Here is a 13,805-nt window from a genome sequence, read left to right as displayed (position 1 = left end):
AAATGAAATTATCTTCCACTGCAGGTTCAACATGTGGATTCACATCTTCACTTGACACTTTTCTGCGCAGATTCTACTTCTGCTCTAGCTTCTTTAGTTGGTGTTTTCCCTCCTAATTTGGTGGTGCCCAATAGTGGTGGCCTTGCATGTTTCTTTTTAATCCTCTTTCTATCATATCTACCGACATTCTTAGAGGTTGACTCACCAACTACTATAGCTTGGCCTTCCCTATTTTGCTCTTCATTGGTTTTATGTCTAGCAGTTTGATTTCCCTCAACTTGGGGTGCCTCAGTTGGTAGTATATTAGTAGTCTTTACACTATTGTTGTTTTCATCATGCACCTCAGAAACAACATTACCCTTCTCTTGACCCACTTCTTTATTATCATTGTACTGATCCTCCATCACCTCATCTTCTCCCTGCCTTTCATTATCATCACACACATCCTCATCATCTACCTCTACAACTTCTACCTCTACTTCATCTACGTACTCAGAAATTTCTAGAACAGGATGCTCAAAATATAAGTGAACCCTATTACCATTTTTCATAGCAACATTACATATACTAACAACATTAGCATCCCTCTTAAGTGGCCTTAAACCATTTGATAAGTCAAAATCGGGCTCCAATCAATGAACGTCCTTAAACCCTATGTAACCTAAATCGAGAAACTACCCTTTTACCATAATTAAATTACAAGTATCCACACATACTCTGTCAATTTACTAACGGTACTCCCAGAATATTGCATTCCACCCTTTTGATTGCTCTCTAACCTACCTATGTGGTGCATCACGAATGTTATGAGTGCTGACATTTGAAACTCCAAGTAGAAAAAAGAGACATTTTAATACTAACAGAGCTCCAATCAACTACTAAAATTATTCTTCTAAAACAGAAAAAATGACCCAAACTAAACCCTAAACCAATGCAATACAGCAAACAATGTATACACCAAAAAAAAAATTTTAATGCCCGAAAATTCACATTGTCATATACTTAGTTACCATTTTTTTCATCAAAGACCATATAACCACAACAACATGAACGGCACAAAGTTCCTAACGGCAAAGATAATACGCGTACTTTGTCAGATGAACAACCACCAAGATGCGACAATGCCCCTCCAAGCCACCGCCGCGATGACGGTGGACGGACGATGGTCTTCGACAATGACTTGAAAAGGAGAAGATGGAGAGACAACAATGACTGCAGCATTAACCCTTTTACTCTCTTTTACCGTGACTTCTTAATACATTAATTGGAATTAGGTTATTAATTAGGGATTAAAGTTATTGGATTGGGAAATTTGAAAACGGGTCCAGGTAAGCTCTCTATTTTTCACACAAGCTTTTTCGTTTACCACATCAGACACTTCTATCAATGGAGAAGACATCACTTGACGGACGGGCATTTCATGTACGTTTTTTAATTATTTAAAGATATTTTTGTCGATAATAAAGTGGAAACATTATTATTAGCGTTTACAAAATTTGGGAGTATTTTTGGTGATTAATCTTTTATATAATTATTATTTATGATTGAATCAATCGATTTAACCTGTAATTCACCGATTACATTACAGTAGTGACTTACGACCAAATAATTTGGCCAGGTTAATTATCGAGTCGGTCCTCATAACTATAGTACTGGCAATAATTTAGGCCCCGATTCCAATTTAATTATACCCGACCCGACTATCTGTTTATGACTCTACGTGCATCCAGTGACGAAAGAAGATAACCAAACTTGGAAGAGAAAGAAAAAACCACCGTGGTAGAATCTCCGCGTCACCACTCACCACTGAACTTTGAGTCTGAACTAGCAAGTGAGCGCATAAACAAACCCTAGAAAGCTTCAATTGGGAGAAATTTGGGGAAATAGAGCGAATATTGGAATTGAGAGTCGCAATCAATGGGTGCGAGTCGGAAGCTTCAGGGAGAGATCGATCGCGTCCTCAAGAAAGTCCAGGAAGGTGTTGAAGTCTTTGATAGTATCTGGAACAAGGTCCTACCTCTTCTTTTTTGGGTCAAATCTAAAATCTTAATTTTCTTTTTAAATTTTGCTGATCGAAAATTCACGCGAGAAATGGCGGCGTTGGTTGGGTTGTGTTAGGTTTACGACACAGATAATGCCAACCAGAAGGAGAAGTTTGAAGCAGACCTCAAGAAGGAGATTAAGAAGCTTCAGAGGTACAGGGATCAAATTAAGACTTGGATTCAGTCCAGCGAAATCAAGGACAAGAAGGTGCTTGATATACTGCATGTTCAAATTCCCTTTGTACTAAATGGACTATAAAAAAAATAAAAAAATGGTGCTTGTTATACTAAATTTCGCACTGATATGCCGAATTTATGCTCTTTTATTTGGAATGTTAGTTCCTTCAGTGTTTTGGGTTTTTAATCAATCAGGGTTTTATACATATGCTGAATAGCTGAATTCTGATGGTTGGTGAAATGAGTTAATCTTGGAAATTTTAGATGAATGTGATGTGATGTGATTTCAAGGAATTCACATGCAGTGGATGTATGTCGGTATGAGTATGATTGTGTCATTTTGAACCCATTGAGTAAATGATAATAATGCGTATATTGGCCTCTGCTTTGTTGCATACCCTTTTCTTGCGGGGATGGGGGGGCTATTGTGTTTTGGTGGTTGTGCTGCCTCGGTTCATTGTGATAATATGGTTTCTCTTTTTTGGCACATTTTGATATAGGTTAGTGCCTCTTATGAGCAAGCTCTAGTGGATGCGCGCAAGTTAATTGAACGTGAAATGGAAAGGTTTAAGATATGTGAAAAGGAGACAAAGACCAAAGCATTCTCTAAGGAAGGCTTAGGTCAACAGCCTAAGACTGTAAGTCTGACCATGCCAAAAAAAAAGGCTCCTTTGCTATTTTTCTAGTTTTGTATTACTTGTTATGCCTTCTTTGTGCTGAGCGTTGTGTTTTGCTATTTTCTCACAGGATCCAAAAGAGAAGGCTAAATCAGAGACAAGGGATTGGTTGAACAATGTGGTATGAAGTCAATTCCTTTGAATAATTTTCCAGTTTGCTTATTGTGCTTGCATCCAAAGTATGGCTAAAACTTGTTTGTGTTTATAGCTTTTCTGCCATCGTGTTCTTACTGTTGGATAGCTAATTCTCAGCCTTGTTTGCTTTGTATCCATTATCCAATATCCATGCTTATTGCAACATGATAAAATTTCTTGTGTAGGTTGACTGTTTATTGGAAATTTATGTTGCATTTCTCTTTGATGATATGTTGTTTAAATTTCATAAAATATTAATTTGAATGATGTGCCTGGCTCTCATAATTTTTTTTTAAATATTCGAGTAGGTTGGGGAGTTAGAATCTCAGATTGATAACTTTGAAGCTGAGCTTGAAGGGCTTTCTGTCAAGAAAGGAAAGAACAGGCCACCTAGATTGGTATGAAACATTCATACATTTCTTTGCTCTGCAAAAATCAACTGTTTTCAAAATCTCAAAAGCATTTCTGTTAAAATGATGGTTGACCTTTTGAACGGTCACTTACATCATGTCATGTTTTTCTTCTTTCTCAGACACATCTAGAGACATCAATTACTCGGCACAAGGCTCATATAAAGAAATGTGAATTTATCTTGAGGCTATTAGACAATGATGAGTTAAGTCCGGAGCAGGTTAATGATGTCAAGGATTTCTTGGATGATTATGTAGAGCGTAATCAGGTTTGTCTAATTATCATACCTAAAAAGGTTGGGCACTGATTTGGTTGTTAATTTAGTCTTTTTTTGGAGTGAGTGCTTAATGCATTATGCTTTGATAGAGGTGCTTGGAGGGGATTGAATTAACGTTGCTCTGTTTTTTGAAGATGACTCAAAATGAGATGCTGTCATTTAACCTTCCGATCTTTATGTATTCATTTTTATAAACATTTTTACATCTTTCTTCACTATCATTTTATGAAAGGGCACAATGACGTTGTTTGATCCATGTAACTGACTCCACCTAGAAAGATAAGGCTTTCTTGTTGTCGTCATTGCTACTGCTGCTGCTGTTTGTGTCAATTTTCTTAGACTGTTGACATGGTTCATGATAGGAGTATGGCACTGAAGAATTATTGAGGCTATTTAGCTGGCCTCATCCAGTACACAAGGCTTAGTAGTTATTTGTTGTCTTTGTTGCTGTATGAATGAAAACCTAACCTTCTGTTTCCCTTCAAACTTAACCACCTGAACATATCATACCATAATGCTTGACAATTTGCAATAGTGAACCACTTATTGTAACTTTTCTGTTTCTTCTATTTTTCATTTTTCTGCAGGAGGACTTTGATGAATTCAGCGATGTTGATGAACTATACAGCTCATTGCCTTTAGATAAGGTGGAGACTCTTGAAGATCTTGTTACAATCCCCCCTGGCCTATCTAAGGTATTTGTTTGCTCATGATTGTTTTGATGCAAGTATACAAGGGATCATTCAGTAATACATATTGAAGCAAATGTAGATTCAATTTACCACATTGGGTCATTGATTAATTTTTCACGTTGGCAAATTTTGCTGGATTCCTTGCTGGGCTATGCAATTTATGATGGTAATGTATTATAGAAGTCTAACATTTAATTGATGGGTGATGCGGATTTTAATTCCGGAAGTGGTTAACTCTTTACAAGATACCCTCCATGAACCTCTTAATTGTGGGAGTCTAATGCACTGAGTTACCCTGTTTTTATTGGTTATTTTGACCCTAGGTTCCTATAACATTCCCTTTTGGTTAACTTGTGAGTACAATTCCTTTTGGAACTCCTGATTTGTTTTGTTTTCTGGTAGGCTACTCCTAGTCTCAGCTTGAAGAATACTTTGGCTGTCTCAGCATCACAATCAGCATCTGCATCTGCCTCACAAACATCTGTATGTATTTCATGTTTATGTTTATGTGGAAGGATGCAGGAGTCAATGTTGTTGATATGAAAACATAAGAATGGATGGTTTCAGAAAACTTTTGAGGGATTAAATGTTAGGATGTTATTTTTTTCATGCCATAAAAAAAGGGCTATCTATTTCCTTTTGTTTGGCCTTTAAGCAATTTTTATGATGTGATCTTAAAGCATCTGTCTAATTAAGAGTAATAGTAGTTAAGATTTTCAGATAATTATTGGTATTTCACCTGGTGAGTGTAGAAACAAGCGTGCATCTGCCATTTTAAATTGATGAACAATATTGTTGATTCCATTTCCAGGAAACTTTGACTTCTAATCATCAGGGTGTTTCCTCTTCTTCCAGGAGCAAGCTGATGACACAGCATCCCAGGATAGCAATTCTGACATTGGTGCAAGAACTCCACCTGCGAAAGTTAGTGGAATTATTTCTGCTACTTCCACACCAGCTGGCAACCATGCTACTCCTCTTTCTGTGAATGTTTCTACGCATAATTTGTCCAGTGCACCAGCTGCTGGATTGGTCCTTTCTGGTTCGAATTCAGTTCGGAGTCCCATGGAGAATGCTAATGCTGCGAATTCACCTTCTGCGAATCAATCTTCCTCTTTGAAGGAAGAAGAGATTAATAGTTTCCCTGGCCGGAGACCATCCCCATCGCTTTCTGATGCAGCACTAAGGAGCATTGGCCGAAACAACCTTTCAAATCAAGCAGCAGCTAGCATCCCTCTTGGTGCTGGGAACATGGTTTCTAACAATGGAACCCTTGGTTCAGTCCCTTCAGCCTCTGAAATAACTAAGAGGAACATGTTGGCAGCTGATGATAGACTTGGTGGAAGTAGTGGGATGGTGCAGCCTCTTGTATCCCCATTAAGTAATAGCAGATTGATTTTGCCTCAGGTTGGGAAGGCTAATGAAGCTGCCTCAGCTGACTCTAATGCCATTAATGAGGCTGCAGCTGTATCTAGTAGAGTTTTCTCCCCATCTGTGGTTCCTGGCATGCAATGGAGACCTGGAAGTCCATTCCAGAACCAAAGTGATGCGGTAAATTGTCTTAAATTTTAGTATGATATATGGTGGTCATATGTTTTTTTTGGGCAAGCTTTTGTGTTTTTTCAAAGTAGGAGAGATTCATTTATGCCAGAAGTATGTGCAATTAGAATGTGTTATAATATTGATTGCTGAGTACCAATAGACATGTAGTTGAGTCAGATTCAAAGTTAAAATCTGAATCTGTACATCTGAACGAATATTTTAAGGTTATCGCATGCTAAGTACACTGCTAGGCCTAGAAACTTTTACTCAGTATAGGTACATTCTTTTCTTGCTGCTGTTGACTGGTTGAATGGAAGGGTTGTTCTATGTAGCGTGTTATTGTATATGTTGAATATTTACCTCTTACAGTGCTGGTTCAATTTGATATTCATGTGCAGATTCGTCAAAGAACTGAAATAGCTCCAGATCAAAGGGAAAAGTTTTTGCAGAAGTATCAGCAAGTGCAGCAGCAGGGGCACAGCACCCTGCTTACTATGCCTTCTCTTGGAGGAAATCCTAAGCAGTTTTCTGCCCAGCAGCAAAATCCACTTTTGCAACAGGTATTTCTCCTGTTTTGGGCTTTTCTTTGCTTGTTCCAAAGATGTCGTGTCTAGTTTTTCTATTCCAACAATGGCATCTTTATAATTCTAATTTTAAAAATAACTACCTACATCTACGGAATCTACGGTTGAGTTGTCTTCGTTTGACCTCAAGGTCATGGGTTCAAACCGTGGAACCAATCACCGATGCAATTAAGTTAGGCTGTTTACATTACATCCTTTGGGTATGACCTTTCTCCAGACCTTGCATTAACACGGGATTGTTGTGCACTGGGCTGCCTCATATATATATATAAATGGTCTCTTCTAATAATTTTTTTATGTTCTCTGTAGTCTTTTCTCCAGACCTTGCATTAACACGGGATTGTTGTGCATTGGGCTGCCTCGTATATATATATATATATGGTCTCTTCTAATAATTTTTTTATGTTCTCTGTAGTCTTTTCTACTGGATTAATTGTAGCCCTACATTGTTGGATGCGGGGTTGGTTTTGATTTTTGTTTTATTTTGTTTTCCCTCCTCCCTCCTGTTTGAGAAATGATGGGAAAAATTGCATAAAAGTAGGAAGATTGGTAGCTTTACTTTGTTTAAATGTACAACTAGATAGTTTGTCTCATGCCTAATTTCATTTATTTAAAAATGCTTTAAAGAATTCTGTACATGTATATCCTGTTTTAGCTCCATTCCGTATACAATCGTATATATTTATAGTTTTACATTTTAGTTAAATGATAATCCACAGTTCCTTCTATGACCTGACTTTATATATGATAAAAATATATTCTGCATGACATGCTACAATATTTGCAGTTTAACTCCCAAGGTTCCTCTGTTTCTTCTCAATCTGCTATTGGCCTTGGAGTCCAGTCACCAGGTCTTAGTGGTATTTCAACTACTACACTACAGCAGCCACCGAACTCGGTCCATTCCCCATCTGGTCAACAGTCATTGATGTCAGGTGTTTCCAAAGATGCAGGTGTTTGTGTTACTTTTATATAATATATAATACTATACTATATTATGCTTTGATGTATAAGTTTTATTCCCTTTTTAGTCAGACTACTTTCCTCCATTTTTGTTCTCTTGTTTCAATACTAAGAAAACTTGTGGACAAAACCCTTAATAACTTATATTTAAATGACATGGTTTACAATAAGCCTGGAAGTCATTTGATTCAAGTAGTTGATCTCTGAAAAAAGACTTTGTTCTTGAAATGCAGCCAATACCACGACGTGTTCTAGTTCCTACCTGATCATTGAGATCAAGTGGAAATTACGTCTTCGTATTAGGCTGTGAATGAATTTGCAAATTACGATACTGTTAACTGAATTAATATCAACTTCAACATGTGGACATATTTGTTTCAAGAGATCAAAACCTATTTAACATATCCAAAACAAAATACCAAGATTGGTTTATGATGAAAGTTGAGGAACATATCCTAATTCCTAGATTTTTTATTATGCAGATGTTGGCAATTCTAAAATTGAAGATCCACAACATCAGAATTTTCCTGATGATTCAGCTGTTGAATCTACTGGTAGTACTGGGGTTGGCAAGAGTCTCATAAGTGATGATGATTTGAAATCAACATTTGCTGCAGATTCTCCAGTATGCTGGCTAACATCTTAATCTTTTATATTCTTAAGATATATCATCCTTTTGCATTACATATGAAAGCACATAAAGTTTTGTACTTCTCTGTGCTTTTAAGACAAAATGTAGTCCAATAGTTGCTAAGTAAGGTAATCATGAAAGTGGGTTAATGTGCATAATGGGATGTCTGGTTGTGGAGACAGATGAGAGTAGAGATTTGGTGCAATTTGATTAGAGAGGATATTGTAAGGGAGGGGAGCTGAAAAAGTTAAGCTGAATTTTGGCTTCGGCTTGGGAGAGTTGAGCTGCTATAGAGCTGAATATACCCTTACTGTTTCCCCTTGGAACTAGATTCAGGAGAATAATGCACAAGGAATGGGCTAAACTAAAACCCATTAACTTACAATCATGATTAATGTTTACCTAAGGCGGCAGTGAATTTTAAATTTATATATATTTGAAGGATATGGAGTTTTTTCTGGATAGCCTCTGATTTGAAAACCAGTTGTATGGCCTAGTTAAGCTGGGCGAGAGCTATATGCTTACTTGTACTCTTCTGACTTGCAGATAGAAAAAGAGTCATTTGGATTGATTTCTGTGCACATGATGTGAAAGGATATTTTGTGTGTGTGTGTGTGTAGTGAACTTAAGGATGACCTAAGCCAGCTATTTTTGTTTATGCTACAGGCAGGGGTATCCATCTCCCTTGCAGAAGCTGGTCAAACATCCAGAGATATTGATTTGTCTCCTGGCCAACCTTTACAACCCAATCAACCTACTGGTAACCTTGGTGTCATTGGGAGAAGAAATGGCACGGATCTTGGAGCCATTGGTGATAGTTTCACTGCATCAAGTTCAAGTATTAATCCAAGTGGAGTGCGTGATCAATTATACAATTTACAAATGCTTGAGGCAGCACACTACAAACTTCCTCTACCCAGAGACTCAGAACGTCCTAGAGCTTATACTCCTGTATGCATTGCCAATCATATTCATCTTCCTGTTCACTGCATAATCTATCATATGGCCATATAATGAGCTCTTGTTTTCCTATTTTCTTGTGGTTCTGCAGAGGCACCCAACGATAACACCTTCTAGTTATCCTCAGACACAGGCTCCTATTGTTAATAATCCTGCTTTTTGGGAGAGAGTAGGTCTTGAACCATTTGGCACTGATACATTGTTCTATGCATTTTATTATCAACAGGTACTTTAACATTCCGAGTTATTAATGTTATTCTATGAGTCAATCATGTGGGGCTTATATCTGTTATTTTATGCAGAACACTTACCAGCAGTATTTGGCTGCAAAGGAACTAAAGAAACAGTCCTGGAGATACCACAAAAAGTATAACACATGGTTTCAGCGTCATGAAGAGCCCAAAGTTGCTACAGATGAATATGAGCAAGGAACATATGTGTACTTTGATTTCCATATTGCAAATGATGACCTTCAACATGGGTGGTATGTAGACTTAATTATTATACTATTTGCAATCACTTTGGGCATATATACGTACACTGTTTTGAAATTTAAAACATGATCATTGGATGGTAAAATAAAATGAGTATAGAATTTGTAGCAGCTTTTATTAGGTTTATATCACATTTGCAATGATTGCACTTTTTAGCTGCCTTTGTGGTTACCCTTACTTGAATGACGTTGATTGTGTTTTTCAGGTGTCAAAGAATCAAAACTGAGTTCACTTTTGAATATAATTATCTTGAAGACGAGCTTCTTGTATAGAGGATTCAGACCCAAGTGGTAATAATGTCTTGGTTATTATTTTTTTTCCTTAGGTTTTAGCAAATATAATTATGTTTGATTTATAAGCTTGTTATGTTTTCCAAGTATTAGTTTTCTTTCTCATATCCTCGTTCCTTATTCTGCCATATGTGTATGGCTGTTTATCCATGTAATCATTCTCATTTCGGCCCACTAAACTTATGTTCATGTTCTCCTTCTGCCGCCCAACACTTAGTTCTGGACAACATAGCTGGTCTAATGATAGTATGATGAATTTACGCTTAAGTTTTGAAGATATTTTTTGTGGCATATAAAACCCAAAGCACTCCACCATTTTTGACCAATCCGCTTGAATCATATGATTTATGCCCTCTTCTATTTCTCTATTGTTTTGAATAATGCATCCAAGACACTTAAACCACTTTACTTGTGGTATGATGTCCCCAATTTTCACTTTACTAGTGTTTCTCCTCCTTATGCTGAATTTATACTTCCATATACTCTGACTTAGCATGACTTGTGAGCAAATCATATACTTTCGGAGCCTATCTCCAAAAATCTAGGTTGTCATTTAAAACTTCTTGCGATTCTCCAATAAGGACGATGTCATTTGCAAAAAGCATTTAACATGGTATGGGTTCTTGGTTATGCTCAGTGAGTACCTTCAAAACCAGTGTGAAAAGGTATGAGCTTAGAGATGACTATTGATGTAATCCTACACCAATGGGAAATTCCTATGTTACACCATCTTGGGTTCAAACTCTAGTTGTAACCTCCTCATCCATGTTCTTAATTTCACGAATATGTGTAATCCTTACTCCTTTCTTCTCCAAAACCTTCGATAGGACCTCTCTTGGTACCCTATCATTTTCTAAGTTAATAAACACAATTTGTCGATCCTTTTTGTTATTCTGGGTCACTTCCATCATTCTCCTTAACAAGAATATGTCCTCCATGGTAGTTCTACCCGGCATAAAATCAATATAGTATTCCAAAACTCGAGTCTCTTGTCTCAACCTCCATTTTATCACCTTTTCCCAGAATTTCAAGGTATGGTTCATAAGCTTGATCCCTTTGTGGTTTCCACAATTTTCTATATCTTATTGTTGTAGATAGGGAGATACTCTTCCTCCAGTTGTTTAGCATCTTCTTAGACCTTAAAATCTCATTAAAAAATTTGGAAAAAATATAACAATATATTACTACATTTATTTGGAATTAATATGATTTGATGCTAGATTGAACTATAGTTTAATTCATTTCGCTCTGGTTTATTTTTAAAATCACTGTTAAACAATAGTATAGCCTAAAAAGACAAAGTAGAAAGATTGAGGAATAAGGTTGAAGGGAGGAAAAAAAACCCTTGCTTCGGTTTGGTGGTTGGGGGATCCCATCATTTTTCTGTAGTGAAACAAGGGTGAGAGTGCCACTTTGGAAATATATCTAGAAACTTCATTGTAGTGGACGGCTGGGCGAATGAAGTTTAACATGCTAAGTTGAAGCAATCGGCATTTTCCATTTCTTTCTTTCTTTCTTTCTTTCTTATTTAGTTTTTTGCTCAACTCTGCCTGTGGTCTATACTACACACACAGAATACTGGGAGAGACTTGATGAACTAGTTGTTTTGCCTGGATTTGAAGAAAGGACAATGAATTGCCGAGTTAGATAGCTCATATTTGGCTTCCGAGCTACCTGGTTAAGTTGCACATGTCATGCTTCTTATATTGGTACTCTGCTTTACAAGAGTTGTTTTGTGTATTTCTTACCATATCCGGCCCTTGTCATTGCAGGTTTATTGCCAAATGGGTCTGGAGTCATGGAATCATTGGTAATGCAATTCACAGGCTACCTTGTATAGGCAAGGCAATGACAATATTTTGCTCTTTGCGGCTAGTTGAACTAGCTTGAACTAGCTTGTCTATTTTCATTTAGGAGAGTTCTTTAGAGCATGGAAACTATGTACATTTACCCTTTTAAACCTATTCCTATGTGGAGCTCTGGGGTCCCCATTCAGTGCCTAGGAATGATGTGCATGTGTAGTTTTTTCTTATGATCATAGTTGCTCATTGATTTGATGTCATATGCCTATATTTACTTGATAAATGTTTTTGAAGTATATTTTGAACTGATTTAGTCACGTTAGCTCAGAGACTACTGCACAAAAAATCATGTTATATTATATGCATAATAACTTTTAAAACTCCATGTGATACTAGCGAAATTTTCATACTTTTTTCCCAGATTCATATCCGGTCTTGTGCTTTGAAAACATCATGAATGTAATTGGTTTATTACTTTATTACTGCTACTGCGAAATTGATGTGCTTTTACTTATTGCATCAATGAACCGTTGAAATCACTGGATTGTTTTTCTGGTTAAGAGTGTATAGATAATGTACATAATTTCATGATCGAAGAATGTTCAACCAAGGGATCGATTGCACCAACTACTTTGTAAGACATTTTCCTGAGTATACAAGCAATACAATAAAACAGACTATACTAAACTTTCTAGGTACTAATGATTTCCAGTGTCGTTAATTTCTCGAAATTTACATGTACAATGTGAACAGGCGTCAGCTTTTCAAAATAGATACATAGAGTAATATATCAAATTAGTCTTTAAAAGAATTTTTAATTTTTAGTTGGATAATTTAATCTTCAATAAATTTTAACAATGAAATCAATTTTTATCTTTTGTTTTGTTCATAGCTATCAGATTCGGTCTGACCTATTGAAAATTCAGTCACTCGGTCATCAACCTGGTTAAGCAATTAACTCGGTCAAATTTAGTCAAATATGATAAAATTCGGTCAAACTCGTTCAAAACCAGTTTAAATCGATCCAATCAAACCTGCTAAAAAATATTATTTTCTATACATAATTTTTTTATTAAATGTTTTACATTAATAAAATTAAATTATATTCACAAATTTAAAGAAAAAATATTTTATTAACTACAATATATTTTTTATTTTTTATGATTTTTATTTTTATTTTTTTCTATAAATATTTAAAGAGTAAAATATATATAAATTTATAAATATTTGAAGAGTATAATAAATATAAACTAATTAATGAGTTATTAAAATTTAGAAATAATAATTAATTGAATACAAAATAAAATTAAAGAAAAAAGATATTTATCATAGAAATTAAAAAATATATAATTATTTAATTATTTAATTATGACTGGATCAACTAGTTTAACCTGTGTGATCCATTGGTTGAATCAGTAATCTAGTAATTTAGTAGGTTGATTGGTTCAATTACCGATTGGTTCTAATAACTATGATTTTGTTAGATATCTTAATCTCCATATCAATTTTTAATAAAAATATTAGATAAATTAATTTTTGTCATTATTTAATAAAGACATCCGTTTTTTAAAATTTCACATCAATCCTTTCATATAGATGAATAATCTAATGTGATGATTAATTTTTTAAATAAATTTATTAAAAAATATTCATGAGCTATTAAGAATGGACAGAAAAGTATTGTATAGAATTTGAATTGCTCACCGTATAATTTGAATCAGAGTGATTCAAACTTCCTTATGCGCAATTCGAATAATGTAATATCTCACTATATAATTTAAATAATTTTATTAAGAAATTATCATGAATATTTTTTAATAATTTTATTTAAAAATATTTATGAGTTATTAAAAATGGACAAAAGAGTATTGTATGGAATTCGAATTGATAACTCAATAATATTTTAAAAAAGTCTCGTAATTAAATATTTTATTAGCTTTTTTTTAATGTATGAAATNAAATTAATAATTTTTTTAATAAATTATTAATTTTTTAACAGCATCATTCGAATTATACCATGAATAATTCGAATCAGTCAAATTCGAATTACTTGGGAACGCTTGCGTGGGTGTAATTCGAATCACCCTTATTCGAATGACTGTGTAATTCGAATTCGGTTGATTCGAAT

At 35.2% G+C, this 13,805-nt stretch overlaps 1 protein-coding gene across 2 annotated transcripts; it reads left to right on the top strand.

Moving 5' to 3' along the window:
- The first annotated feature begins 1,711 nt into the window (after positions 1 to 1,711).
- LOC107468358 (general negative regulator of transcription subunit 3) lies at positions 1,712 to 12,004 on the top strand. Of its 2 annotated transcripts, none has more exons than XM_016087645.3 (17): positions 1,712 to 2,010; positions 2,119 to 2,250; positions 2,720 to 2,857; positions 2,967 to 3,017; positions 3,340 to 3,429; positions 3,564 to 3,710; positions 4,307 to 4,414; positions 4,814 to 4,894; positions 5,267 to 5,962; positions 6,352 to 6,513; positions 7,325 to 7,472; positions 7,983 to 8,125; positions 8,798 to 9,082; positions 9,183 to 9,317; positions 9,394 to 9,575; positions 9,791 to 9,875; positions 11,648 to 12,004. In XM_016087645.3, exons 1-16 carry the CDS (start codon positions 1,918 to 1,920, stop codon positions 9,855 to 9,857), a joined length of 2,658 nt encoding a protein of 885 aa, XP_015943131.1. In that variant the 5' UTR covers positions 1,712 to 1,917; the 3' UTR covers positions 9,858 to 9,875; positions 11,648 to 12,004. The 2 variants fall into 2 exon arrangements, with proteins under 2 accessions (XP_015943131.1, XP_015943123.1); XM_016087637.3 differs by having other exon boundaries at positions 1,713 to 2,010; positions 7,325 to 7,490.
- The last annotated feature ends 1,801 nt before the right edge of the window (positions 12,005 to 13,805 follow it).

The sequence above is a fragment of the Arachis duranensis genome, chromosome 1 (assembly GCF_000817695.3).
Source record: "Arachis duranensis cultivar V14167 chromosome 1, aradu.V14167.gnm2.J7QH, whole genome shotgun sequence".
Taxonomy (NCBI): domain Eukaryota; kingdom Viridiplantae; phylum Streptophyta; class Magnoliopsida; order Fabales; family Fabaceae; genus Arachis; species Arachis duranensis.
Note: the sequence above shows the minus strand (reverse complement) of the source record. Positions and strands in the feature narration are given on the sequence as shown.

Bases quoted from the DNA above. Each gene is read 5' to 3' on its own strand.
- LOC107468358 (XM_016087637.3), top strand. From the start codon at position 1,918: ATGGGTGCGAGTCGGAAGCTTCAGGGAGAGATCGATCGCGTCCTCAAG. The intron at 2,011-2,118 runs GTCCTACCTCTT...GGGTTGTGTTAG, and splicing joins TTGATAGTATCTGGAACAAG to GTTTACGACACAGATAATGC. The intron at 6,514-7,324 runs GTATTTCTCCTG...CAATATTTGCAG, and splicing joins AAAATCCACTTTTGCAACAG to TTTAACTCCCAAGGTTCCTC.